The sequence below is a fragment of the Sorex araneus genome, chromosome 2 (assembly GCF_027595985.1).
Source record: "Sorex araneus isolate mSorAra2 chromosome 2, mSorAra2.pri, whole genome shotgun sequence".
NCBI lineage: Eukaryota > Metazoa > Chordata > Mammalia > Eulipotyphla > Soricidae > Sorex > Sorex araneus.
Window position 1 is genome coordinate 176467598 of NC_073303.1, and position 25907 is coordinate 176493504.

General features: G+C 35.5%; 1 protein-coding gene across 3 annotated transcripts in view; it reads left to right on the plus strand.

Moving 5' to 3' along the window:
• The window catches only part of ROBO1 (roundabout guidance receptor 1), a 1139823-nt gene that overhangs the window by 774637 nt on the left and 339279 nt on the right, over positions 1–25907 (plus strand). For all 3 annotated transcript variants that reach the window (XM_055125437.1, XM_055125438.1, XM_055125439.1), the window contains one exon: positions 11899–12225. In XM_055125437.1, the coding sequence (XP_054981412.1) occupies positions 11899–12225 (327 nt within the window). The remainder of the gene's footprint in view (positions 1–11898; positions 12226–25907) is intronic.

The window sequence follows — 25907 nt, forward strand, 5'->3', positions numbered from 1 at the left end:
CAACCCAAGAAGTCTTTGATTTTTTTGTTGTTGTTTTTTCTTTGTTTTGGGGTGGGGAAGACGGGTGCGTACCTGATGGTACTCAGGTCTTACTCCTTGGTCTTCACTCAGCGACCAGTCCTGGAAGTGCTGGGGGGGCCCTGTTAGATGCTGGAGGTCAAACCCATGTTGATTGCATGCACGGCAGACCCTCTACCCTCTATACTATCTCTCCAGCCCCAAGTGCTCGTGACTCTGAAGGGATCAAAGTCTGGTAACTTCCAGCATCTTCAGTTGGCTATAATTTGGGACTCCTTTCCACTGGGTCAGCTTCCCTGAGGGATTTCCTGCCCTCTTCCTCTCTTGGGTGTACTAATGGTTTTTCTAAGTGTTACAAACTATCATTGAATGTATTTGTGGTTACTCACCATTTTCTGCTATTATTACTTGATCAGTCATTCAATGAATGTTTATTAAATAACTATGAGTGCTAGCTACTGTTCTAGGCATGGGGCATGGAAACATTTAGGAACTAAACATAAATTTATCAATTACTCAAATGTTTTAAATAAAACTGATTTTATGGGACTTTCCTTTAATTTTCAGTGATTTATTTCAGAGCCACACATCAGAGCTCAGTGCTTACTCCTGGCCCTGTGCTCAGGGGTCACTCCTGGGGTGTCCAGGATCAAACAGGGGTCAACTGTGCAAGGCAACTGCTTTAACTACTCTCAGTCTCCCATTTGTTCCTCCTAAAATTACTCATTTTTATACAAAATGATAAATGCATATGGACATTATATAACCAGAATTTTGTTTGTTTTTTGGATCACACCTAGTGGTGTTCAGGTATTATTCCTGGCTCTGTTCTCAGGGATCATATTATGATGCCAGGGATTGAACCCCAGGGGCTATGTGTAAGAAAAGTACCCGACTCGCTGTACATCCCTCTGGCCCTCACCAGAACTTTTAATTTTAAATGAGAGCAAGGAACTGGAGAATGAAGAGAAACATTTTTGGTATATTTTTTTTAAATTTAGAGATGTATATGTTAATATTCTATATATTTTTCTTTTGTGTATTTTTCTTGTTATACTAGTTATACATAGTCCCCCCCGTGAATTATTTAGTGAGACAATTTTAGGAAATAAATATTACTAAATCAATTTTATGTTACTATTTAGAATATTCTCCTATATGTATATTAAGTACTTAGAAACTGCTTCTTAGCACATTAGGTGTTCTTTTTTAATCGTAATAACTAAGTTGAAATGCAGTGAGAGAAAAATGTGCAAGGTACAGAGTAGCAGAGATGAGTTTGCTAATGTGTAAAACCTTCTTTAGTGATACTTGTTCATGTCAGAAGTACTGAGTTTAAAAATGAGTGAAGTTGACTGCATTCCAATAGGGATTTCTCAGTAATCCCTTAAAAGGTTGTTTTAAGTGTTTTGTTTTACAATTGTCTTTCCACAGTTATCCTTAAAACTGCAATTGCATACTTCACATTGCAGATATCAATAATTTACTTAAATTCAGAGGTTCTCTAAATGTGGTTCAGCTATGAGAACCAAACTTAAGAGATATGTTTGAAAGCTCCTTAAAGTCCGTTAATTGATTTTTAGGTTACTCACTCATAGTAAATGATAGTGTTTAGAGTCAATGAAAATCAAATGTAAGTTTTTGGAGAAAAAGCTGATAAATATATACACAATTTGTAATAGCTTCTGTCTGATTAAGGAATTGTATTCTTTTAATTTATGACAACATGTTTTATAATAATCATATATATAATTTTAGATAACTCTTTTTCATCCAAATCTATATTCAGGATAAGTTTGGTAAGAAGAGTGGTTTATTTCACAGAGCTATAAAAGAATATTCACAATTTAATTAGAACTCTGTTCATGTCCTGTGCATTGAGACTGTAGTTGGCTCGGATTTATAACATGTGTTAATTCCATATTATTTATACAGAAATAAAGTGTGGATTACCAGTTTTCTCAAAGTTGCCCTAATGTGTTATAAATCTAATATTAGGGTTTTTATATTGGTGTATTTTCATTTCAGTAAAAAAATTCCGAAGACCACCCAAATGCAGTTTTGCAGTTTAAAATATTGTTCAAAATCTTGTCCTGTGAAGTTATCCTAATAGTTGACTTAAGCTGTTGTAGTTTTCAGACCTAAATAATTTAGTCCAGTAGGGCATGTATTAGAAAATACAGGGTATTAGTGAATTGAAACATGAAATGTCATTCTGTACAATTACAAATGACAAATTTTTATTTGTAATAAAATGGAAAAGAAACCCAGTATGGTTATTCACTTGGGTATGTTTTAAAAGTGTTAGTATGCCTTTTAAGTTCTGTAAAGTAATATATTTAATCAATAGATCCATATAGGATATTTTTCACAAGGGACAAAAGTGCTTTATTAGTTTTAGAATGATTCAACCTTTGATGCTCCTTAGTAAAACATTAAATCTGCTGTTTCAAGTGCTCTAGTTTTGTTTATTTTGTTTTTCTATTCTTTTGAATGATGTTTTGATAGTGTTGTGCCAGATACTTCTGAGAGCTATGTAAGTGGGAAATTATTTTGGGTCCAGTTCTCAATTGAAACGAGAGAATGGTTTAGTTTGCAAATTTTCTTGCGAATTTAGATGAAAAGTCATTGATTTCTCTATGAATTAATAAGAATTTAATATGATCCAGGGAACTGAGGAGGAAAATCATAAAATCCAAGAACAGTGTTTATTCCAGCTTCCCAAATTCTGTATTAATGGTTCCAACCCATAGGTCAAGGTAATATTATTTTAACATTAGGCATCATGCCAAACTATTATTTGTAGGAATTAGTTTTATAATCATTTTACAGATGAAGAAACTGACATTCAGCGGCATTAATGTGTCAGAATCCGCACAGCTGGCAAATAGTAGATGATTGATTTGAATGCAGGCAAGCTGAATTAATCATTTAGATTTAATCAACTCTCCCATTAACTAATACTTCATTAGTTAATGTTTAATTTTTCACTCATGCTCTTCCTTTCTTCTGGAATCTAGTTTCTACTACTGCTGCCTGCCTGGTATAGCTTTTATTTTGTCATATTATCCTGATTAGTATTACTGTCTTTGTTGGTGAACTTCAGGTGACCTCAGTTGAGGTTAGATTTTTTTTCCATATTCTTTGTGTTGACAATTCGTAGCACGTTTTCTTTTTTTTTATTAAATATAGGTAGAACACATAGGTAAACAGGTGGATAGGATACTTTTGCACTCTTAAGATATGCAAATATTTTTGTTCACTAGAGGTTAAATCACCTTAATTGCATGTTAGTTTTGGAATTTACTATAGGGCAAATAGGAAGCATAAATGAAGCTAAACAACTTCAGTACGCCAATCCACTTACTTACAGCTCAGAGTGAAATCCTGTTTGATTTGAGTCAGCTGAGACAATTTCTGCAGTTAATTCCCCAGTAGCTCTTCAATGTTTGGGTTTCATCACAGAAAAGTCTCTTCTATTTAGAGTTCATATTATTAAAAATGGAAGGGGATGAGCAAGCAATATTGTTTCTAAAATTTAACTTACGCAACTGCCATTCTTCTTGTATCTCTTGGGATAAAACTATATATTAGATTTTATAGAAATATTACAAAAATGTCAGGGTTTCTGTCTTGGAACTCTTTGATTTTTGGTCATTATTTTAGATAACAATACTATCCATGGCTCTTGGATAATAATTGGGATTATTTTAGTTTTTTTTTGCAAGAACATGTTTCTCCAGTTCTACAATGTTTTGGTTAAATTATAATCCAGGGTAACTTGAATGAAACAGATTACCTAAGAAAAATGGCAAAAATTTACAAATCATGTAATTACCCCCCCCTTCCCTCATATAATATCTGAGAAAAACTATTAAGTTCTTTTGTGGAGTGTGTGTGTGTGTGTGTGTGTTTGTGTGTGTATGTTTGTTGCGTGTATTTAAGCACATGAGTTTGGAAAATGTGTATAACACAAATAGAGTATGTCCTTTCTAATACAAAGTGTACACTCCAGCCCACTGAGCTATCTCCCTGGCCCCCAAGTCTACTCTGTTACAGAGAGAACATTAACTAGCACAGTCTTAATATTTTAATAAATATCTTCTCATTGGTTGAAATTCTGACAGGGAAATTACGATAAAATTTATGCTAGTAATTGTAGGGTTTAAATAAAAAAGGTTAAGAGGCCAGACTCTTTTAAGAATATAGATTTAGGGGCTGGAGTGATAGCACAGAGGGCAGGGCGTTTGCCTTGCATGCGGCTGACCCGGGTTCGATTCCCAGCATCCCATATGGTCCCCTGAGCACGGCCAGGGGTAATTCCCGAGTGCAAAGCCAGGAATGACCCCTGAGCATTGCTGGATGGGACCCAAAAAGCAAAAAAAAAAAAAAAAAAAAAAAAAAAAGAATATAGATTTAAAAAATAAAATGTAGGTATGTTTTCTAGCAAATGTATATACCTCCATCCCCACCTTGACAGATGTCACTAAATTGGCTATTAATATTCATTGGACATTTGTCACTCTATCAACTACAGAGATATTTATCGCATGCTTTTAGGAATTTCACTGGTGTTTATATACAGCAAGGTGTTTCAATATGGTGTGTAATACCAGTTGAAATTTTAATCCTTTTATATTTTAGAATTTTTCATACTAAAGAATATAAAAAAGACAAAGTAAAATCAACACCAGAATTTACTAATAAAGTAGTATCCAGTTTACTAAGAAAAAAAAACAGACTTGAAAACATAAACAATACCCTGAAAAAAATATTCCTACCGTGCTGAAAAATGTTTTATGTTGTTGAGATTAAAACACCATAAAAATAATGTGTTTTTTCTCTCTTTTTTTGGCATACTTTCATAGAATCAGTCTCTCAAATGGTTACTCGCTTGCATTTCTGTGAAAGTGATGTCTTCAAGGAGGGAACGGTTTACATCCAACTAGGAGTTTGGTTTCCTCATCATAAATCTCATGTGACTTTGATACATTTCCTTGAAATACTTAGCACTTACGTGTATATCTTTTTCCAGCTGTGGTTGTATAAATATTTAGATATTTCAGTCACTGGTGTTTATATTTTCTCTTCCAACCGGGCAGTTGTTGAAGGAATCCTGCCCTGCCCTTTTCCCTGGTGCAGCCCTTGCCTGCGGTCAGGCCTGATCTATTCTCAAAGCCCTGCCCGGATTCTTGAAGAGGGCGACAGACATCATCATGCCGGTTTCTTGTTCAGTCCCTCTTCTCAAATCTTTCTTCTCAATCCCTCTTAACTTTAAAACTTGTAAATTGTCTGTGCTGAGTGTTGATTGAAACCTGGATCTGGTTTTGCCACATGTAGTATAAAACCTTTTTACTTTTTTTTTTTTTTTTTGCTTTTCGGGTCACGCCTGGCGATGCACAGGGGTCACTCCTGGCTCTGCACTCAGGAATTACCCTTGGCTGTGCTCAGGGGACCATATGGGATGCTGGGATTCGAACCTGGGTTGGCCGCATGCAAGGCAAATGCCCTACCCGCTGTGCTATCGCTCCAGCCCCAACCTTTTTACTTTCTTATATTTAAAAATAAATATCCATATTTGCAGAAGTAGATTGGTTGTTCCAGGTGACTTAAGAGGAACTTAGAATCTTTCATTGAGGATAGTTTTTTTTTTTATTAGAGACTCAATGAAGAGTATTATAGAGAAGGTTTATGCTGGACTAGAGGTCAATAAGTCCTTTGCATTTTTAAACAATTTTTAATTTTTTTTTATTGGACCACAGTGAGATGCAGTTACAAAGCTTTCATGTTTGAGATTCAGCCATACAATGATCGAAAACCCATCCCTCCACCAGTACAAACTTTCCACTACCAATGTCCCCATTATCCTCCCCCCCATCCCAGTCCTCACCCTGCCTCTGTGGCAGACAGTTGCTCAGATACTCTCTATACTTTTGGGCATTATATTTTGCTCAAATTTTCCCACTACCATTCAAGTTTGCCTTCCAAGGGCAGACATTAGATCATTTATTTTCCATTGCTCATTTTGCATATCATGAGAGGTCGCATAGCCGTGAAAGCAGCTGCATGCTTCTGAAATTCTAAGATTATAGATGGTTGGGTTCCAGAGACATCTCTGTAGGGAGCTATACCATTTTAAAATTCAATTGGGAGTTTCTGGGCCTGGACTCTTGGTGTGCCAAGATGGCACCCTGAGGCAGGTTGTGGCGTGACTTCTGGCATCAAGAGCAGATGGAAAGCCAGGGTGAGACTGCCTGGCTCCACTGCCACCAGGCGGTTTGGAGACTTAGTGCTGGAACTCACATACCTGGGCCTTGCTTGTGTAAGCTCATGGTCCCTGAGATTCCATCTGGAGAATGTGTGTGCGTGTGTGTGTGTGTGTGTGTGTGTTTTGGGGGGAGGGGGGTGAGGGTGGCACCTCCGGCTGTGCTCAGGGCTTATTCCTTTGTCTCTGCTCAGAATTTGCTCCTAGCAGGACTTAGGAGACCATATAGAGTCTGATCCTGGGTCAGCCATGTACACAATATGTCCTTACCTGCTGTACTGTCTTTCCAGCCCCCTGACCTCAAGAATTGCCAGGAGGGCAGCTGTGCCTCCTGAATGAGTCTCTTTCCCCCAAAGCTTCCAAATCAAAACACAAAACAAAACAAAACAAAAACCATAATATAAGTCTATTTCCTCAAAAATGAAAATGCACACAGAGTGAATAACAATGGACCAGGAAAGCCTTTAAAAACCCATTTGTTCATCATCAAGATCTTTTACTGAGCTGACTTTGAAATCATATGGTTTACAGTTATTCTGTGCATGCATGGAGAAAGAACAACAGATGTCCTCAGGTTTCACTGCTTCTTGCTGTTTTAATCATCCGCATTTAAGAAATTAGCAATCAGAATGAACTTTTCCAGAAACAAGGAAGGACAATGCATCTTTCTCTGTGAAGTCAAATAATTAATCTGAGCGAGCAGTAGGATGGAACCATTGGAAAGAGTAGGGTTTTGGGTTTGCGTTATGATTAGTTTTACTATTCATGGATCCAACACTACTGTCTTCCAGCTGAATGACATATGGAGACCAGTTATGACAACACCCACTTTATAAGGATATTGTTGTGAAACAGGAGATGATGGATAGTTATTATTAGTTTTCCTGTTGTAACTGTTTGGACTTGATGATAAAAAATAATATAGACTTTTCCTTTTATTTTTCAAGTTACACCTGGTCATATATGCTCCTGAGCTACTCCTGACAGATTTTTTTTTTGAGGGGGGGTCTCATTGTACTGGGGCATCATACAATGCCAGGGATGTCTGACATGACGAACATGTGCTTCAATGCTTTGAGCTTTCTCTAAGGCCCAGTATTATCATTTTTATAGAATCAATGATTGTCATTTATAACTTCTATTATTGGGGTTTTCTGTTCACTTTGAGTTGTCAGGAATTGGAAAGTTCTTTTTTTTTTTCTGAAGGTCTTAACATTGTGAGAAATGGGAGATCTCATGTCCAGACTCTGTATACTAACCACTGATTTAATGCCAACTTTATTCATTTTCTTCAGATTATTACATATTAAAAATATTTTGTCTCAGATTGTATTCCTTAGGAGCAATGTTCATGAGACTGCTCTGAAAATAGAAAGAACTCACTGGACAAATTAAGTTTGATTAATATTACCTATTATATCTTCTGCTCTGGTGCATTGGAGTGTATCAAAAAAAGGTCTAAAATTCCTGGTTAGTCTAGTTAGACTCTTTATTATTATTATTATTATTATTATTATTATTATTGGTTTTGGGGTCACACCCGGTGATGCACAGGGGTTACTCCTGTCTCTTCACTCAGGAATTACCCCTGGCGGTGCTCAGGGGACCATATGGGATGCTGGGATTAGAACCCGGGTCGGCCGCATGCAAGGCAAACACCTTACCCACTGTGCTATCGCTCCAGCCCAAGACTCTTTATTTTTAAATAATTCCTATGATCTGAGGAGTTTCTATAGATCAGTTTTGAAAGTTTCATCCTTAATACTATAGAAAGTATTTTTATTGCTCAGAGTCTTGTACTAAATGCTGCTGTGCAAACATCGTGGTGAAAAATTGACCCTGAATTCTCATTCCCCAAAGTCATGCTGGCAGTGGTCCAGGTGTATCAGGCTGCAGGTAAAGAGACTTTTAAGCTCCACCACACTTTAGTGGAGCCTGGATAATCTCCAGATTTTGTAATTGGCCGTTACTTCCTCTCTACACTCTCCCTAGACAGTTTTATTCTTTCCCGTGGTTTGTCTCAGCTCAATTCTCATCTATGATTTCAACAGAGATTTTTTTCCTAAGGTCAAACTTGAATATACAGTGGGGACCTAGTCCTCTTCATTTGGATATTCTAGAATGCCCCAAACTCTTCATATGTCATTTGGAAGAAAATATCTCCTCTGTTCTTTCATTATATTTCTATATATATATATATATATATATATTTTCTTTTCCTCTAACTTCCTTCCTTGAGATTTCCCTTTACCGATTGCTTAGATCAGAGCATATCTTTGATCAGATCTCAGATTAGAAACTTGGAACCCATATTCCCTCTGCTTCTCCTTCAATCTGTAATTTTTTTAAAAAAAATCTGTGTTCCCCCACATTATGGTGGAGTAGTTCTTGTTGATTTTGTAACTAAATCTTTCAGGTCTTTCCCTCTGTTTTCCCATCTGTCTCTCAATGTCCAAGTTTAAATTTTTAGAATTTATTGCTGGAAGAGTGCAAAAGTGTCCAAACAAATCCCTCCTAGGCTTAGCCTTTAATAGTTCAGTTTCATATGACCAGGAGGGAGCTTTTGAAACCAAACAAGATCATGCTGATCTCTCGCTTAAAATGTTTGTCTCACCTTCAGTTAGATTTCAGAATTGACACTGGATGCATAGACCTTATCCCATTCATACTCTGCTTCTCAGGCACCTGCATTCCAGTCTGAGATACACATTATATTCAGGCAATACCAATTTCCTGCTGGTCCCACAGTTGCTCCATGTGGTATAGTAACTCCGAACCTTTTCCTTTCTTTCCTTCCTGATTCATTTTCCAACACCCATCTCAAGCTTCATGTCTTAAGGTTTCTTCCCTTTCTTGATCAGACAGTCTGAAGTGCATCCATCCTGTGTACCCCTATTTCCAATCTGAAATGTACTTTCAGAATTTACATAGAAATTTACCTGGACTAAATGCATATTTCAGAACCTATGACATAGGTCAGTGAGGACATGCTTTGTATGGAAGAGGCCTACATTCAGCCCCCTGCACCAAAGTGGATCTTGAGCATCTCTGGAAATGGAATAAAATTAGAAATAACCCCCAGACACTAGATTGTGTCACCCCCAAGATCAAATATAATAAAATAAAAATAAACCTAAATATATACCTCAGTAGTTGATCTATATGTCCCTTTATAATTAGTGCTAGTAACTCATTATAGTGCATTATTTGTGACATTTCATAACACTTCTCATTGAGTAATCTAAACATGTACTTTGAATATTCTTTGCTTTCAGTATGGACTGTTTGAGAGAGTTACCATTTACAAAGAAATTTCTGATTGTTTTTTCTCATGTTGGATTACTGCATCATCTTTTAGACCCTAGCTTCATATTAAGAACTTATAGTATGGCTGGGGTGACAGCACAACGGGTAGGCCTTTGCCTTGCACGTGGCCGACCCGGTTTGATTCCTTTGTCCCTCTCGGAGAGCCCTGCAAGCTACCGAGAGTATCCCGCCTGCACGGCAGAGCCTGGCAAGCTACTCATGGCATATTCAATATGCCAAAAACAGTAACAAGTCTCACAATGGAGACGTTACTGGTGCCCAGTCAAGCAAATGATGAAGGATGGGAGGACAGTGCTACATTATGTTGTATACTATGCACTAAACCAAAGCTATTTCTTAACATTTCAGATGAAATGTATCTTTATTTTATAGTTTATATAAGCAAATAAGAGATTTATAGTTTCCCCATAATGTATTCATTTAAAAATTGATTTCATTAGTCACAAATTAGAGATTTAATAAGTCCCTTGGAAAAACATATAGTTTAATAAAGTTTAAATAGTATACATATTGTTATAAATATATAAAATCTTCAATTCTGTTTAAAGTATATGTAGTTATTAAGTTTTAGATAGTTTCATTTAAATTGTTTTTTTCTTTGAGCACTTTATTCATTTTTTTTTTCATTTATTTGGCAGCTCTCATTGAGCATGTATAGTATGTGCTTAATTCTCTTCCAGGAGTAGGAGGAGAAATTATGAGCAAAATCCGAGCCATACACATCACAGGGTAACGAAAAAGAGGAGAGGCGACAATATTCAGATCACCAAACTCTTTGACTTAAATGTGAAATTTGTACAGTCTTACCAAGGCTAACTGTCTGGTCTGTTTAAATGTAAACAAATAATTTCATTTTGTTGTGAAACACCAGAGTGAGCAGATGTGAAAGAATCTTTGGCATAAACAAGGCTAAGATTTCGAATCTATATCATGTGACAGACATAAGCCTGTGGCAGGAAGAAGCACAATAGATTTGTGGAACTAACTTGAATTGGTTGGGTAGGGACTTGGGTAGGGACAGCAGAGCAAGGAGTAGAGCAGAAGAATCTAGAGAGCTGGATCTGGAAGTTGAACAACTCATTGGCTCTTGAATGTCTTGTTAAAGACTTTATCTTAAGAGCAATGCATTTATTTTAAGAGCACTGAAGTAGGCTAAGGCCCAGATTGTATTTGCATTTCAAAGCCTCTTTCTGGTTACATTGAAGTGAATCCTTTAAGAGTATTCCTAAATCCTGGTGGGAACTGATAGTGGTTTGATCTAGGAGGATACCTGGTTAGAGAAATGAAGATAATTAGATTAATTTGAGGAAATTTGGAGGGGAAAACTGGTTTCTACTGGTTTATTTGGATTGAAATATTTGATGAGAACAAGGTTTAAGGTAGCCATTGAACTTTGCTGTATTGAATCTGTGAAATATTTAAGAAATTTGTATATCAAATCGAGGAGTAGCAGCCAAGTAAGTTAGATTATTACAAATAAGAATCTTGAGTCATTTTTTAAAGATTAAAATCTAATTGAAAAAAGTGTAAGTGCAGATTATATTTGAATAAAACCTACACTTGAGAATCCTCTTAAGTGAAACACATGGCGTGAAATGTAACCCCTTCAGCATTATCCTTTTCCATTTGATAGTATACCATTATTTAAACCCGGGTATTTAACTTTCAATACTTGAGGTTTGTTAAAATATCCCCCAAATTATTTGATACTAGTAAAATTAATTTACTAATAAAATGGTAATGCTATATATGCATGTGTATGTTACGTACATACACACATATGTATATATATGCATGAAGATGAGAAAAGTTTTATAAGGAACAATTTTATCTTAGTTTAAAAATAGATCTTCTTTAGTATATAGCATCTGCTTTGTTAAACTGCTGATCAATAATCCATTAAAAAAATTGATTCCAAGACACCATGCCATTATTTGTTTCCCAACAATTTTCTAACACATTCTTCTGGGAAAACAGCCACATGCCTGGCGTGAATAGTGTGATGGGTTCTGAAAGGACTCTTGGACAGGTGTTTGAAGAGCAGATGGAATTTGTTAGGGCCATGTCGAGGCAGGCACACTGAGTGAATGGTCAGCGGGATGCAGGCGTTAGAAGGTGCAGCCAAGATGGACAGCAGAGGGATTAGTCCGTGTACAGGGTAGGTAAGGTAGGTCAGCATTATGCAATGTTTAAGTGGTTGAGCCTTAAGCCTCCACTTTTGATATATGCCTTTCAAATGCCATCAACTGGTAACATGAAGCTTGTCTTTCTGGCCCCTTCTTCTGCAGGCTCCCGTCTTCGGCAGGAAGATTTTCCACCTCGTATTGTTGAACACCCTTCAGACTTAATTGTTTCCAAAGGAGAACCTGCAACTTTGAACTGTAAAGCCGAAGGCCGCCCCACACCCACTATTGAGTGGTACAAAGGCGGGGAGAGAGTGGAGACTGACAAAGATGACCCGCGCTCACACAGAATGTTGTTGCCTAGTGGATCTTTATTTTTCTTACGTATAGTCCATGGACGAAAAAGTAGGCCCGATGAAGGGGTGTACGTTTGTGTAGCAAGAAATTACCTCGGAGAGGCGGTGAGCCACAATGCATCGCTGGAGGTAGCTAGTAAGTACAACGGGGGTGTCTGGTTGGCAGGGGCTGGGGGTGGGGGTTGCAGAGTGGGAATCTTTTGCCTTGATGGTAATAACAAAATTCAGCCCTTTTCACAGGCTTTCCCCAAGACACATCTATAGCTTTATTTGTTACTCCAACCTGCCATTTGTAGGAATTTCTTCCATTTTTGCATCTCAGCTGGTTATTCAGATGAATTTGGGGTTTACACAATGTTGCACAGTTTTACTTTGGATTCGGAGCTTTTCTTTTTTGAACGTTTTCATTGGAATTGAGTTATTTTCCTCCTGTGTTGCTTTTAAATCTATTGAATGGAAGTATGTTTCAGTAAAAGAATAGTATGGCATATGTTTCATTTGTCTTCATTAAGAGAAATATTCTCAACTGGGGGTACGGTTTTAAACTGCTTCTGTTTAAAATCTGCTTAAAATTTTTCCTGTCAGGGAAATTAGGCTCCATTCTGCAGCCCAGCTGGGGGTGTGTAATGTCTCTCATTTATGGGATTTTTTTTTCTTTTCCTCCTTGTCTTATATTCTCTCTCTCTTCCTTTCTTTCTGTCCCCTACCTGCTCTCTAAATAAAACAATTTGCTTCACTAAAAAATAGAAAAAAATCAATCAAATAAAATCTTCCTGTTAAACACAGGAGTTTAACTGTCTAATAGCAATACTCTTGGGAATAGAATTTATCCAAACACATTGTAATTCATTTGAAATTATCTCAAGAAAACTTTTTTTGGCTAATAGTTCAGTCATTGTGTCTAAAATATTAGGTTTATGTTGTTTTTGAATGAGAACTGTGTTTTTCTTATTTTTGGGAAACATTCTTAAGAGATAGCCAGAATGTTTTATCATTGCTATATATGTGTTCATGTGACAGAATTTGAGAATTGCATAAGAAATGGAGAAACAAAATGTAATTCTAGTACACATTGAAGTAATTACATAAAATTATATATGAAAATATAGCTGTTACTACATATATTTCATAGTTCCTTATAATATTTTCAAAGATGATAGATATTTAGGTATAATTTATGTTAAAATTAGTTATATAATCATTTTCATAATCTGTCATTGTTTTAAGCAATCATCTAGAACTTATATATATATGTATATATATTTATGACCATGGACTTTTACAAAATTACAGATATAGAAAGACATTCAGAAGTAAATATTGCAGCCCAATCATATATTAATGGGAAATCAACCCCAAAGAATTGGGGAAATTGATCATATACATAGATTCATTGATTACTTATAGGGGGACAGAGTTATGAGCATAAAATTTAACTTAGAATAAAAAGAAAAGTACTCATTCAAGACTGTCATAAATGGGTATTCCAATTTTTAAAAATACTAAACTTGAATCCCAAGTTCCTATTTCTGTAGTCACTGTTAATTGATAATTTGTTTTCTCTACTCCCTTTGATTGGCTTCAGTTTTGGCAAGAGGAATAGAAGTATGTCATGAGGTGTATGAAAACTACAGCCATAGTCGCAAACTATTTTTTTCTTTTCTTAAGTTCAGCTACTAACTCAGCGTAAACCAAGGAAGCGCAAATGCTCAACTTTTGTATACAAAAGTGATTTCAACAGTCCTCTTTAAAAATTGTAATTTTAGTGCTTTTCACATTTTGGCACATTTCTATTTAAGAATAATCATTCTCATTGAAGATAGTAGAAACTCAGGGAAGATTGTGTAGATGATTTGACCAACTCCTGTTTTGGGTATTCAGGTAACTGAAGATCAGGAAGTAAAGCCAGAGTGATTGTTTATTCTTTGGAGCAATAATTCCTTTTAAAAAAAGTGTGTACCAACAGAACTATCAGAGATCACCTTATGTTTCTGTTATTTGCTACCATTCTTGCATTCTTATCATTATCAGATTAAAAAATAAGAAAAGATTATAGACGGAATAGAACTTTAAATGCTTACTGTGTAGATCTACCCTTTCAAAACACCTCTAGTTTTACCTTAGATGATCAAGATACCCTTAATGCACTGGGATTTAGAAAGCTGTTTTTTCTAATCTGGCTTTTGTGTAGATATTTAAAACACACTATTAGTTTCCAGTTAAGTTCTTTTTCTGTTAGACACTCCATTACCTTGCGAGTCCATTATAGGAAGAGCTTTCCCAGTCTTAGTCAACAAATAAACAATCATGGAATTGAAACTAGACATAAGGTTATTATATAGTCTTTAACCGCAAAGTAGTCAAATGCATTGTCCAGTGAGGCATAGTTCACAAGCTTTAGCATGATAGTCATCATTAGGTCTCTAAAGTACTTTATTACACAGAATACTATGATTAACAACATCATTTATTGAATCCTTACTAAAGGACTTTGTGATCATATTCAGTTATAATTCTTATATTGGCGATAAGAGAATATATAGATACTGTCCATTTACCAAATATAGCTTTCTATTCATAAGGATCTTTATTAATATTACTAATGACTACTTGAAATGTTGAAGGAAAATTGAGTTGTGTTTGCTTTGAATTATTTTTATACTTATGTAATTGCAGTGATTGAAAGTATATTTTTATTTGAATGAATTGTATTATTTCAGTACTGAAGTTGTATGAGAAAACAAATTCATCTGAAGTTAAAATATGTTCTTATACTTAAAATGTTTGGAGAAAGTAATATTAATTAATGCTTTGGTGAAATAGAAATAGGTGTGTAGTCATTTCAGTTTATTTTAGGCAGTCTACTGTTCCACATTTTTAGATCTGCTTTCTTCCAAAAATCAAAGTTGTTTTTTTCTATATTATATGAAAAACTCGGGGCCAGGGGGCAGTAAGAGAGATGTAAGGGACACACAGATTTTGTTTCCTTAAGTTAAATCTATGAACTACATTTACACTGTTTTTTTTTTTTAAATTTTGTCCTACAAAATATTGTTGCATTCCTCCCCCACAGTTCTCATTAACTGTGTACCAGAATTTTAATAGTAATTATTCTTTCACTTTCCAAAGTTTCAACAACGGGAAAGCAAAGATTTAATCTAACATTTTAGTGACGCGATAGCCCAGAGTAATAGCATTAACAAAAGTGTCTTGAGGCCACACAGTCTCACAGCACAGTTGTTGGTAATGCTTTTAAAAACATTTATCTGTGTTTTATTTGCCTTTAAACCAAGTTTTACAGCTGTAACAACAACTGGATTTCTTGGTCCAAGCTATTGTCAATCTCTCCAGTAGTGAGGAAAAAAATGACATGGAATGCGCCTTATAAACTTTGTTACAGTATAGTTATGATAATATTATCATTTATTACTTTTTTAAAATTTAAATTTAAGCTCGAACATGATTTACTGGTATTTACTGGTTTTCTTGAGGACTGTTTTTATTTTTGCTTTAAGTCAAATTGTAGCCATGCTTGAGTCATTTAAAGCACTGGGCTTTTCCAAGTGGTGAAATCTGAATTGAAAACTAAGTTGTGATGCAGTTAACATATTGCACAGAATTATAAAATCTAAAAATTAGAATCATGAGAAATATATAGTAATCTTTATACCTTAAGTTTTCATCTAAAATTTTTGAATTTTATCTTATAAAGGAATATAACTTTAATTTGTAGAAACATTTAAAAATTAATTTTTATTATTATGATCTCTCTTTTCTAACCAGTGAATACAATGGACACAAATTAGAAGAAATTAGAAGATGCCACTTTTTTAAGATTCAGGGAAACCCAATTTCTATCATGCAGATTCCAGCTTTTAAAACAGTATTGTCAGAAAAAGTTCTGTTTTGTCTTGTAATACTTCTATTTGAGATGTTTTCAGTGTTTGGGAAAATATGTGTGTAAGCTCTTCTACCAAAGGTACCGATTATTAAATTTAGAGTCCATTTTATGCTGGTACAAATTGATAGCACTGTTCTTTGACACAACTTATATTTAATAAGTAATCTTTTCTCGGGTAATTGCATTGCATTTTGAAGAAAATTCATTTGAACCTTGACCCTTAATGCTTTCCATCGTAGAACGTGTCTCTGTGTGTCATCTGCTGAGCACTGCACAGTCAGCATATGGCTATTTGTTTACTATTAAAGCTATTTTCTCCAGAGGAACAGAAATTCCCCTTGGACTCTGCAGACATCTGCTGACTGTCTTAGCCGCAAAACTACAGAAGAACTATCTGGTCTGTGGAAGAATCACTTGGCTCACTTAATTGAAGATTGTCTTCCCAGATTTTATTAAGTAGAGTGCTTTTTAATAGTAGTTTTTGAAATTACAGTGTATTTTGAAGAACCAGTCTCAAACAGTTTTTTTAGCATGCTATGATCTTTCTTTGTTAGGTTTATTACATGATGCTCCATAAAGTAATTTAGAATTTGAATCGCCCAATTTTTATCATTTGGATAAAATGAGAAAGTAAATTGACTATAGATACTAAGTAGTTGTGAGCTGTGTGTTTACCTAAAAAGAAAAAAAAAATGAATGTGTTTTCCAAATCTGATCTGTGGAAGGTGGAAGGATTATTTTGGACTGAAATGATTCAGTTAAGCAGGAGAAAAGAGGATACACTATTGGACAATATTGATTAATGAGGTGTGTGTGTATCCACACTGCAGACACACTAAAAACATACAAAGACACACAGACACTGCACCACGATAGATGTTACATCTTTGAAATTGAAGTAGCTTTATATTGCGTTAAAAAGAAAATGAGCAGTTACTCTCCTACTTTGTTTTATATTTTTTTAAAAATGTCATTTTCAAGTGATTCGATCAGATTTTCAAACATTATTTTCTGTCTTTTTTGCTTTAAGTATCAGAATGTTAAAGGTTTATTTATAAGGCTTAAAATATCTTTACACTTTGTTGTACTCCTTGCACTCAAATGCATTGACCTTATTCCAGAGTTGTTTTGGAGACTGATTAGCACATAACTATAAATATAAATTTGATTGTTCGTTCAGTTTTTACTACTTTTTCTTTCTACCTTTGTTATAGTCAGACACTTGGATTATTTATTCAAAGATGTTCTGGATGTTTCTTTTAAAGTGGTGTCTGTTCTGACTCCATTTTGAACTTGAAGATATGCATGCTAATATACTAAAATTCAAATTTAATCCCATTGTAATTAAGTTTTCCTAAATCAGTGATTAAATAAGGCGGTGTGACTAGATTAAATTCCATCATGAATTGAAATTATCTGTGTGAGAAATGTCCTCATATCTTTGGATCCTCTCTGATAATGCCAGACCTGTAGAGAGTACTGATTTTTGTCTTTGTTTCAGGGAAAAGATCAATATTCACTTAAATCACTTTTACAACTAGGGGTAACATTCAGTTTTTTAAAAATGCAGGTTTATTTTCTTAGAGAAACAATTGTTAAATTCTTTGACATGATTACATTTACTTAATGCTTTTTGTCCTGTTAATTAGAATATATTATTTTGTTGTTTCTAGCATTGTCAGTTGAGGGATGCTATAAATAAATGTGTGTAGTTTAAGCTACACTGTAAACTATGTAGCTTAAACTGCACACATTTATTTTTATTTATTTATTTATTTATTTTTGCTTTTTGAGTCACACGTGGTGATGCACAGGGTTTACTCCTTGCTCTGCACTCAGGAATTACTCCTGGTGATGCTCAGGGAACCATATGGGATGCTGGGAAATTAACCTGGGTTGGCTGCATGCAAGGCAAACTGCCCTACCCGCTGTGCTATTGCTCCAGCCCCCACACATTTATTTCTTAAATCTAGACTTTAGGAAATAAAAGATCAGAGTGTCAGCATAGTTGGTTTTGGTTAAGACTTCTCTTCTGGTTTCCTCACAGGCTGGAGAGCCTCCCACCACCGATACATCTAACCCCGGGGCCCCACCTTCAGTACCATCACTTTGGAAATTAAGTTATCAACATACATAGTGGGAAGGGCACAGGTGTTTAGTTATTTTACACCTTTTATGATGAATATTTTGCTTTGGGGGGTATACAATTTTTTATCTTTAGTAGCACAGGACTGGAGCGATAGCGGGTAGGGTGTTTGCCTTGCACGTGGCTGACCTGTGTTTGATTCCTCCATCCCTCTCAGAGAGCCCGGCAAGCTACCGAGAGTATCCCGCCCGCATGATAGAGCCTGGCAAGCTACCCGTGGCGTATTCGATATGCCAAAAACAGTAACAACAAGTCTCACAATGGAGACATTACTAGTTCCTGCTCGAGCAAATCGATGAACTAGGGGATGACAGTGCGACAGTGCTACAGTAACAAAATCAGAAGATTAGGGACTGAGACATTTTTAAAACAAGTTTAGGAAACATATCACAGTCTTTGTGATGTAAGTCATACTTCCTATCAGAAAACTTGTCATGCATCTGAATCTCTGGTATAAACACTATCACGTATTGTGTTGGCACATTGGTTTTATGTCACATCTTTGAGGTAATATAGTGTAGATTCTGTATTTGCTGGGGAAGTAAGAGCAGCATCCTCTTAATGAACATATTTTAGAGGGAAGTCAGTTGTCCATGTATTTTGGAGTTATTTGAAATTCTCTTTCATGTGTTTTTTGATTTCCAAGGATAAAAGCAGAAATTTATCTTCTCTAAAATATATGTAGGATGACAGTAGTGAGGGGTATTTTAGCAGAAAAAGTAAAGATTGAAGAATGGAAGTGCTGAAGGAGGTGACCTTGTCAGGGAATGTGTTTTGTATTCATAAATAACCGAAAGGTTATGTTCTAGCTTATGATTCTTCTTAGTTAAAAATGATTATCTTGTAGGCATATATCATATATTGTATGGCATATATCAGGTTGAAAGAGTAAACTTTCATTATTTGTCTTTATCTCACTTAAATTCTAACCTTTAGTAAATTTACAGAAATATTTTAGTATGGAAGCATGTTGTAAATGTTTTCCCCGTTACTCCCAATCAACAGTTTGAAAACAATGATTAGTAAATTTGTAGACATCATTTTAAAATAACCTCAGAAACTATTATCTTATGATTGTACAATTAATATGCTTATGATAGAATACTTAAGAAGACATAGACGCTCTTGTGATTCCATCACCCATAGTTAGCTATTAAAATTTGTGGCTATCCATCTAGATAAACTAACATCTCTGTATGTTCTTTATTTGTTATTTATTTATATTTTTGGGCTTTTGGGCCACACCTGGTGATGTTTAGGAATTACTCTTGGTGAGGCTTGGAATCACATGAAATGCCTGTGGTTGAATCTGGGTCCACTGCCTACAAGGCAAGTGCCCTACTTGCTGCCTTATCTCTTCAGCCCTTCTGTATGTTGTTTACAGCAAGTTCCTTGCTACTCAGTTTTAATCTAATGGTTGAAAAAATATATATATATAAAAGCAAAACTCTGGGATATATAGCAGGGTCATCGAGACTAAGTGCAAAAGTTTGGCTTTCCAGATTTGATGTTAGAAAACAGTTTCTAGCTTATAAATATTACTAGATGAACTCTTAAGGACCAGATTTATTCCAGAAATCTTGAGGCTAAAGGTTACATATTTCATTAGGAATACCATGAATAACTCCTTTTTTTTCTCAAAAAAAACTAGATGATGTTCACATATGCTGAAAGGACTGCAATGATTATTTAAATGCTAGCTGATGCTTAGAAATAAGGCCTCTTGAGACTTCCAGAAAATTGATTCAGTACCCAGTTATTTATGGGGAATTTTTGGCAGTATCTCCACAAATCAACAGTACAATATTAAAAAAATAAATAAATAAAAGTAGATTTGGTTTTCTATAAATCTTGTCATGTCATTGAGTTTAATCCTTTGAATATGCTTATGATTTAATTGCTAAAAGTCTTACCTACTTACACAGACTAACTTTAGAATCACTTGTATTTATTTTAAATTGTGTCTTCTGTATCTAGTTTATTTAACAAGTGAATGAACGTACCTTACCCTTCTTAGTAAAATTAACATAATGAATACAATGTAAGCAATCATTGTTAATTTAAGCATTTAATCAGATTAAAATTCAATATTATTATTCAGTCATTAGAACTTTTCTTGTTTCTTTGGGGACCACATATGACAGTGCTCAGGGACTACTCGTGACTGGTTTGGATGTCCCTTCTGGCAGCAGTTAGGTGATTGTGCAGTGCTGGGCATTGAACTTTAGTCTCTCTTTGAGCTCCCTCTCATCCCCTAAAATATTATTTTTTAAAACTCAGAAAATTTTTAAAAAGAGCGCCAAAATACAATTTGTCAATAAAAATTCTACTTCAGTCTAAATCCTTTCAAAGCATTCTACTAAGCATCAGTTGTTCACTGGTGAATGGAAAAGAAAAGCTTTCTATTTTCATGGAAATTACAGTATCACGGGGGAGCAGTTGACAGCAAAGAAGCAACAAACTATATCATTAACTGAATGTTTAAAGATTTTGATAAGTGTTAGGAGAGATTGGGTTTTCAAAAATTCAGAGCCAAATCCATACATCTATATTTTACTCAGATGCTGAGTAAAACAAAGTGAATTTCTGGCAAAAGAACCAACAACACAAAATTATAGACTTAGCCATATTTCAAGAAAGGAAAGGGGGTTAGTATGCCATATAAAAGAGAGAAATAATGAGCAAGAGTAAGTGGCAAGAGTTAGATTGTGTAGGGACTTGTAGATAATGATAAAGATAGTGATAAATTGAGAATAGTAGCTTGTATGTTCAGTGCAAGGAGAGCCTCAGGCTTTTGGGCAATAGTGAAGGTGGCCTTTATATTTTATATATTATACCTGTGTATGATCAGTATAGAGAGAGAACTGTAAGGGCAAGAGAGAAAGAACAGTGTGTAAGGTGCCTGCACACAGCCAACCAGTTTTATCTTTGGCACCACATGGGGTCCCCTGATAACCACCAGAAGTGATTCCTGAGCACCACCAAGTTGGGTGGGTGAGTGCAACAGAGGGAGGGAGGGAGGGAGGGAGAGAAGAGACAATGAATTATATTAATTATAGAATGAGAATAATTTGGGGGATCCATTATTATATTCCGGGCAGGAATGATGGTAACTTGAAGCAGCTGGTGATGGATAATGGAGGAAAGAAGGAAGATTAGATTTGGTGATTGAGGATTGAAGACGTTGCTAAAATCTAGAGCATTTAGGGAATAGCACAGCACGTAGGGCATTTGCCAGGTTCGATTCCTCCATCCCTCTGAGAGAGGCCTGCAAGCTACCGAGAGTATCCCGCTGCATAGCAAGCCTGGCAAGCTACCTGTGTGTATTCAATATGCCCAAAACAGTAACAACAAGTCTCACAATGGAGATGTTACTGGTGCCTACATGAGCAAATCGATGAACCATGGGATGACAGTGCTACAGTGCTACAGGGAATTTAGAAATTGTGAGTCAGTTTTTGGTGAAGGCCAAATCAAAGTAATTCTGTGACTAAGCAAATGGAACTGGGAGTTTGGATTAGTATGTATTAGCTCTGAATAGCTGATGGTGGTTCAATATGTTCCAGCCCATCACACTCACAAGACACTGCACTTTCCACTGTTGCCTCAGCCTGCAGTGGATTCTCCTTTCTTCCACTAAATATATTCTCTTGGAGTCAGCTCCAGAATCACCTTCTTTGGATGCTTGCTGTGACCCAAGTTCCTAGCACCAATCTGGCGATTTTTAAAAGTAAACTGGTTTTCCCTGTAACTTATAAACATTTTATTCGACACGTGACAAATTTTATAATACCACTTCAACATTATAACAAACATTATAACACCACTTATACCCTCTTCTATAAAAGTTTAGTTAGGGGACCAATGATTTGGGTCAAGATATAGAGCGAATGCATACATGAAGTACTACATTCAATCCCTGGCATCATATAGATCCCTAAGCACTACTATCCCTGATAACAGTGACAACAACAAAGCTTAATTTAAAACTAATGAAAAAGCTAATGGAAATATAGATGCTAAAATTACGAAGATAGATTAAGAAAGACGAAGTTGGCAAAGAAAAAATGGCAATGGTGTGTCCAGTATATAGGAGACAAAAAACTAGGATATAAAGCGTCCATAGAACCTTCTACTCAAGTATGGTCCATAGACCAGCAGCGTTGGCATGGAAGAATATTAGAAATCTTAATGTTGGTGACACTCCAGGCTACCTGAGTCAGACCTTATAGCTTAACTCTATTCTGTAGTGATTCATATACAGGTTCAAGTTTGAGAAGCACTGTTGTGTACTTCCCTATATTGGCATTCTTTCTCTTTCTGTCTCTTACGGGAATGTGAGACCACTGTGATTTTGTTTTTCAAGAGAATTAGATAAAAACATGTTATTAGGTGAACTCTCCTGTTTTTGTTTTTAATTCTTCTTTTTACTTGTGAAATAGAGGCAGGGGAGAGTGATCAAGGGCTTTAAGACACCCAGTTGCAGACAGAGTTAGAGAGAAATACATAGGAAGTGAAACACCGGAAGAACAGAAGTACTTGTTCAGAATGACAGAGTGGGATAGAGAGAGAGAAAGGATGAGCTTGCAGATGAGGGCAGGACACAGACATGGGTAAATAAATGTGTATGAGAGAGAGAGAGAAAGAGAGAGCCGTATTTTGTGGCTAGCAGGTATTTTGTGGGTACTGGTATTATAAGGAAGTAATGGATAGAAAAATAGATTTGTGTTCATAGAGAAAAAAACCCTATTTACTACACAAGAATATTAATAGTTACGGGAGTATTAAGCATAGAAAAAAATTCTTAAACTACAGCCATACCATTATTTATATAATGTGTCCTAGGTGTTTTTAAGTAATTCATGAGCATTGTATTCAGTTAACATAGTCCAAATGTGAAATTTAGATTTTTTAATTTACTTACTATAGAATTAAAAGCTGTAGAAAAGCAAGATTTTCATAAAAATTGAATTATGCTGGAAGGGTAATTTGAAAGTCATCTAATCTACTCCTGTCACTATTAGTTTACCTGAAGATCATTTGTTTTATTAAAGAGGTTCAGAACAAAAGATTATCTAGTCCCCATTATTAATATCCCTTATATTCATAAGCATATGTTAACAGAAAGTTATTACTTTAATTTACTTAAATCCTTTGCTATAGCATAATTCTTTCCTGCATTTTACATAAGAACTAATAGAAAAGCCATTTTTTATATAGCAGTTCATATGTTTGAATATTATTATTTAGTTCTGCCTAAATTTTAATAAAGTTTATTAAATTATGTTTAATTTAGATGTTCAAATATAATTATAGTTGCTAATCTAGGTCCGTTAGTGTCCAACATGAAAATTGTGGCTTTAGTAACTTATTAAGTTGTACCATATTTAACCAAGGTTTAAATTGAAGTTTTAATAGTGAATATGACATTTTACACTTGTCAAGAGAAATAAAAGTTTATGAGCAAGTATTTGGTATGCTTGAATGGCGACATTTTTAATCTTAGCCAGAAATTATGGGGAAATTAAGAATAAAAGCTAGAACGTTAAAAAGAAAATGGAAAAAAAAGTCTCTAGCCAAAGGACTGCATGTTGTCTAAAACTCCTTTCCATCACCCGTTTTCTTTATCAATTAATAATGTACTTTATTTACATTGAGTCACGTAGAGTTTCCCTCTCTGTATTCTGAGGGTAACTTAGACACCAGGGAATGGATTATGACCCTGCATTTGATGTGAAGGGACATTTCATGCATTTTCTTTATAAAACTCAGAACTCATCATAATGTACCAAGGTGACTTCCAGGAGATCAAAAGTAAAAGTGCAAGGTCTATGGCAGTCTCATTAAATCTTACAAGGGGCTTCTTGGAAAATTTAGCATATATTTCTTTGAGATCACTGGGCATGGAGAAGCAGGGATAGGCCAGAATTCCATGAGAGTAGAAGTAATTTTAATTCAAGTGGATTGAGAATTGGCCAATGGGTTGTCATTCTCCATTCCTTTCAATATTTTTGCTTAATTTGCCAAAAATAAATAAAAAAAAAACTTAGACAGTACCAGAATTGTAAAATTAGACTTTCTAACATAGGTAAACAAAAAGTTACTTTTTTAAATTTTTTTTTCCTCTTCTCTTATAACAACTTATCATTTAGGTCTCTCATGAAGTAAATTCTTCATGAGACTCTGTCAGTTATAAATTTTAGGGTTTTTTTTTTTCAAAACTTGTTACTGATTTATCATTGCTTTACAATATGAGGGTTTCTCAGGGGGTTGTAACTCTATGTCTGTGGCACTTGCTGCTCCCACTATTCGAGTTCCTTTGCTCTCCTGTCACCAAAAAGATCCTTCCATTCATTCCCCCACCCGACCTTCTCTTTCCCTTTGTTACTCTCCACCATTATTTTCACCTTGTCTAGAAGTCAGTTTTGTTGTTTTTTTTTCTGTTTGCTAATTTATTCACATTCCACATATGTGTGAAACCATCCAATAATTTTATCTTACTTTCATTTTTATGTAGCATAGTCATCCCAATGTCTATCAGTTTTATTGCCATTGGCACAATTTCATCTTGTCTAACAGAAGAGTAGTATTCCACTGTGTATAGGTAAATTTATGTCTTCTCTATCCAGTCATCTTTTGGAGGGCAGTTAGGTTGATTTCATGCTTTAACTCTCTTGAATAATTTTGCTATGAGTAACACCAGGATGCAGAATTCTACAGGTGATATTGATATAATTGTAGAACTTCTGTTTTTATTTTGTGAAATCTTTCTATCATTTGCATTACCACAACAGCATATTGCACTGTATCACTGTTCTCCCCTTGTTCATAAATTTGTTCGAGCGGGCACCAGTAACGTCTGCATTGTGAGACTTCTTGTTACTGTTTTTGGCATATTGAATATGCTTGCCCGGGAGCTTGCCAGGCTCTGCCATGCAAGTGGGATACTCTCAGTAGCTTGCTGGGCTCTCTGAGAGGGACAGAGGAAATGAACCCGGGTTGGCTGCATGCAGGGCAAACACCCTACCCGCTGTGCTATCACTCCAGTCTAATAATAAATAACAACCGCATATTAGCCTTAAAAAACAAAACAAGATATGTGATACGGCTTGCAGTCATGCCTGCAGTGATCAGGGCTTACTCTGGCTCTTTGTAAAGTGATCACTCCTGGTGGTGTGTGGGGTTTCATATACAGTGCCAGAGATAAAACTGGGTTGGCTGCATGCAAGGTAAGTACTTTATCACTTGTATTTGCTCTCTTACCCTCTGGAGTTTTTAATTCTCTGCATCCTTACCAATACTTATTTCCAGTCTTTTTTGATATTGTTCATTCTCACTGTCCTGAAAACTCATTGTGGCTGATTTGCATTAAAAAATTTAACTTATTACGTGTCTTATTCACTACCCAGTGGTGCTCAAGACTCTGTACTCTTCTCTCTGTGCTCAGGGATCAATCTTGGTGGGCTAGGAGATCAAACCCTTGCCAGCCATTTGCATAGCAGTTGTCTTACCTGCTGCACTTTCTTTCCAGCTCCTGCATTTTAAATTTTAATCATCATTCTCAGATAAAAACATGATCCCTCACTCATCTCTCTAAGAGGACTTTAGAACAGGTTGAGTGGATACCTATCGAGGCGGTCTTGCTTTCCTATAATAGGTTACCATAACATGGCATGGTCAATCTTATCCAGAGCATTTTATCTGAGTGTCTGAATAGAGAAAAAATTAATTTAGTCATTAATTAAAAATGGATTTTTCTCAAGTTAGTGGG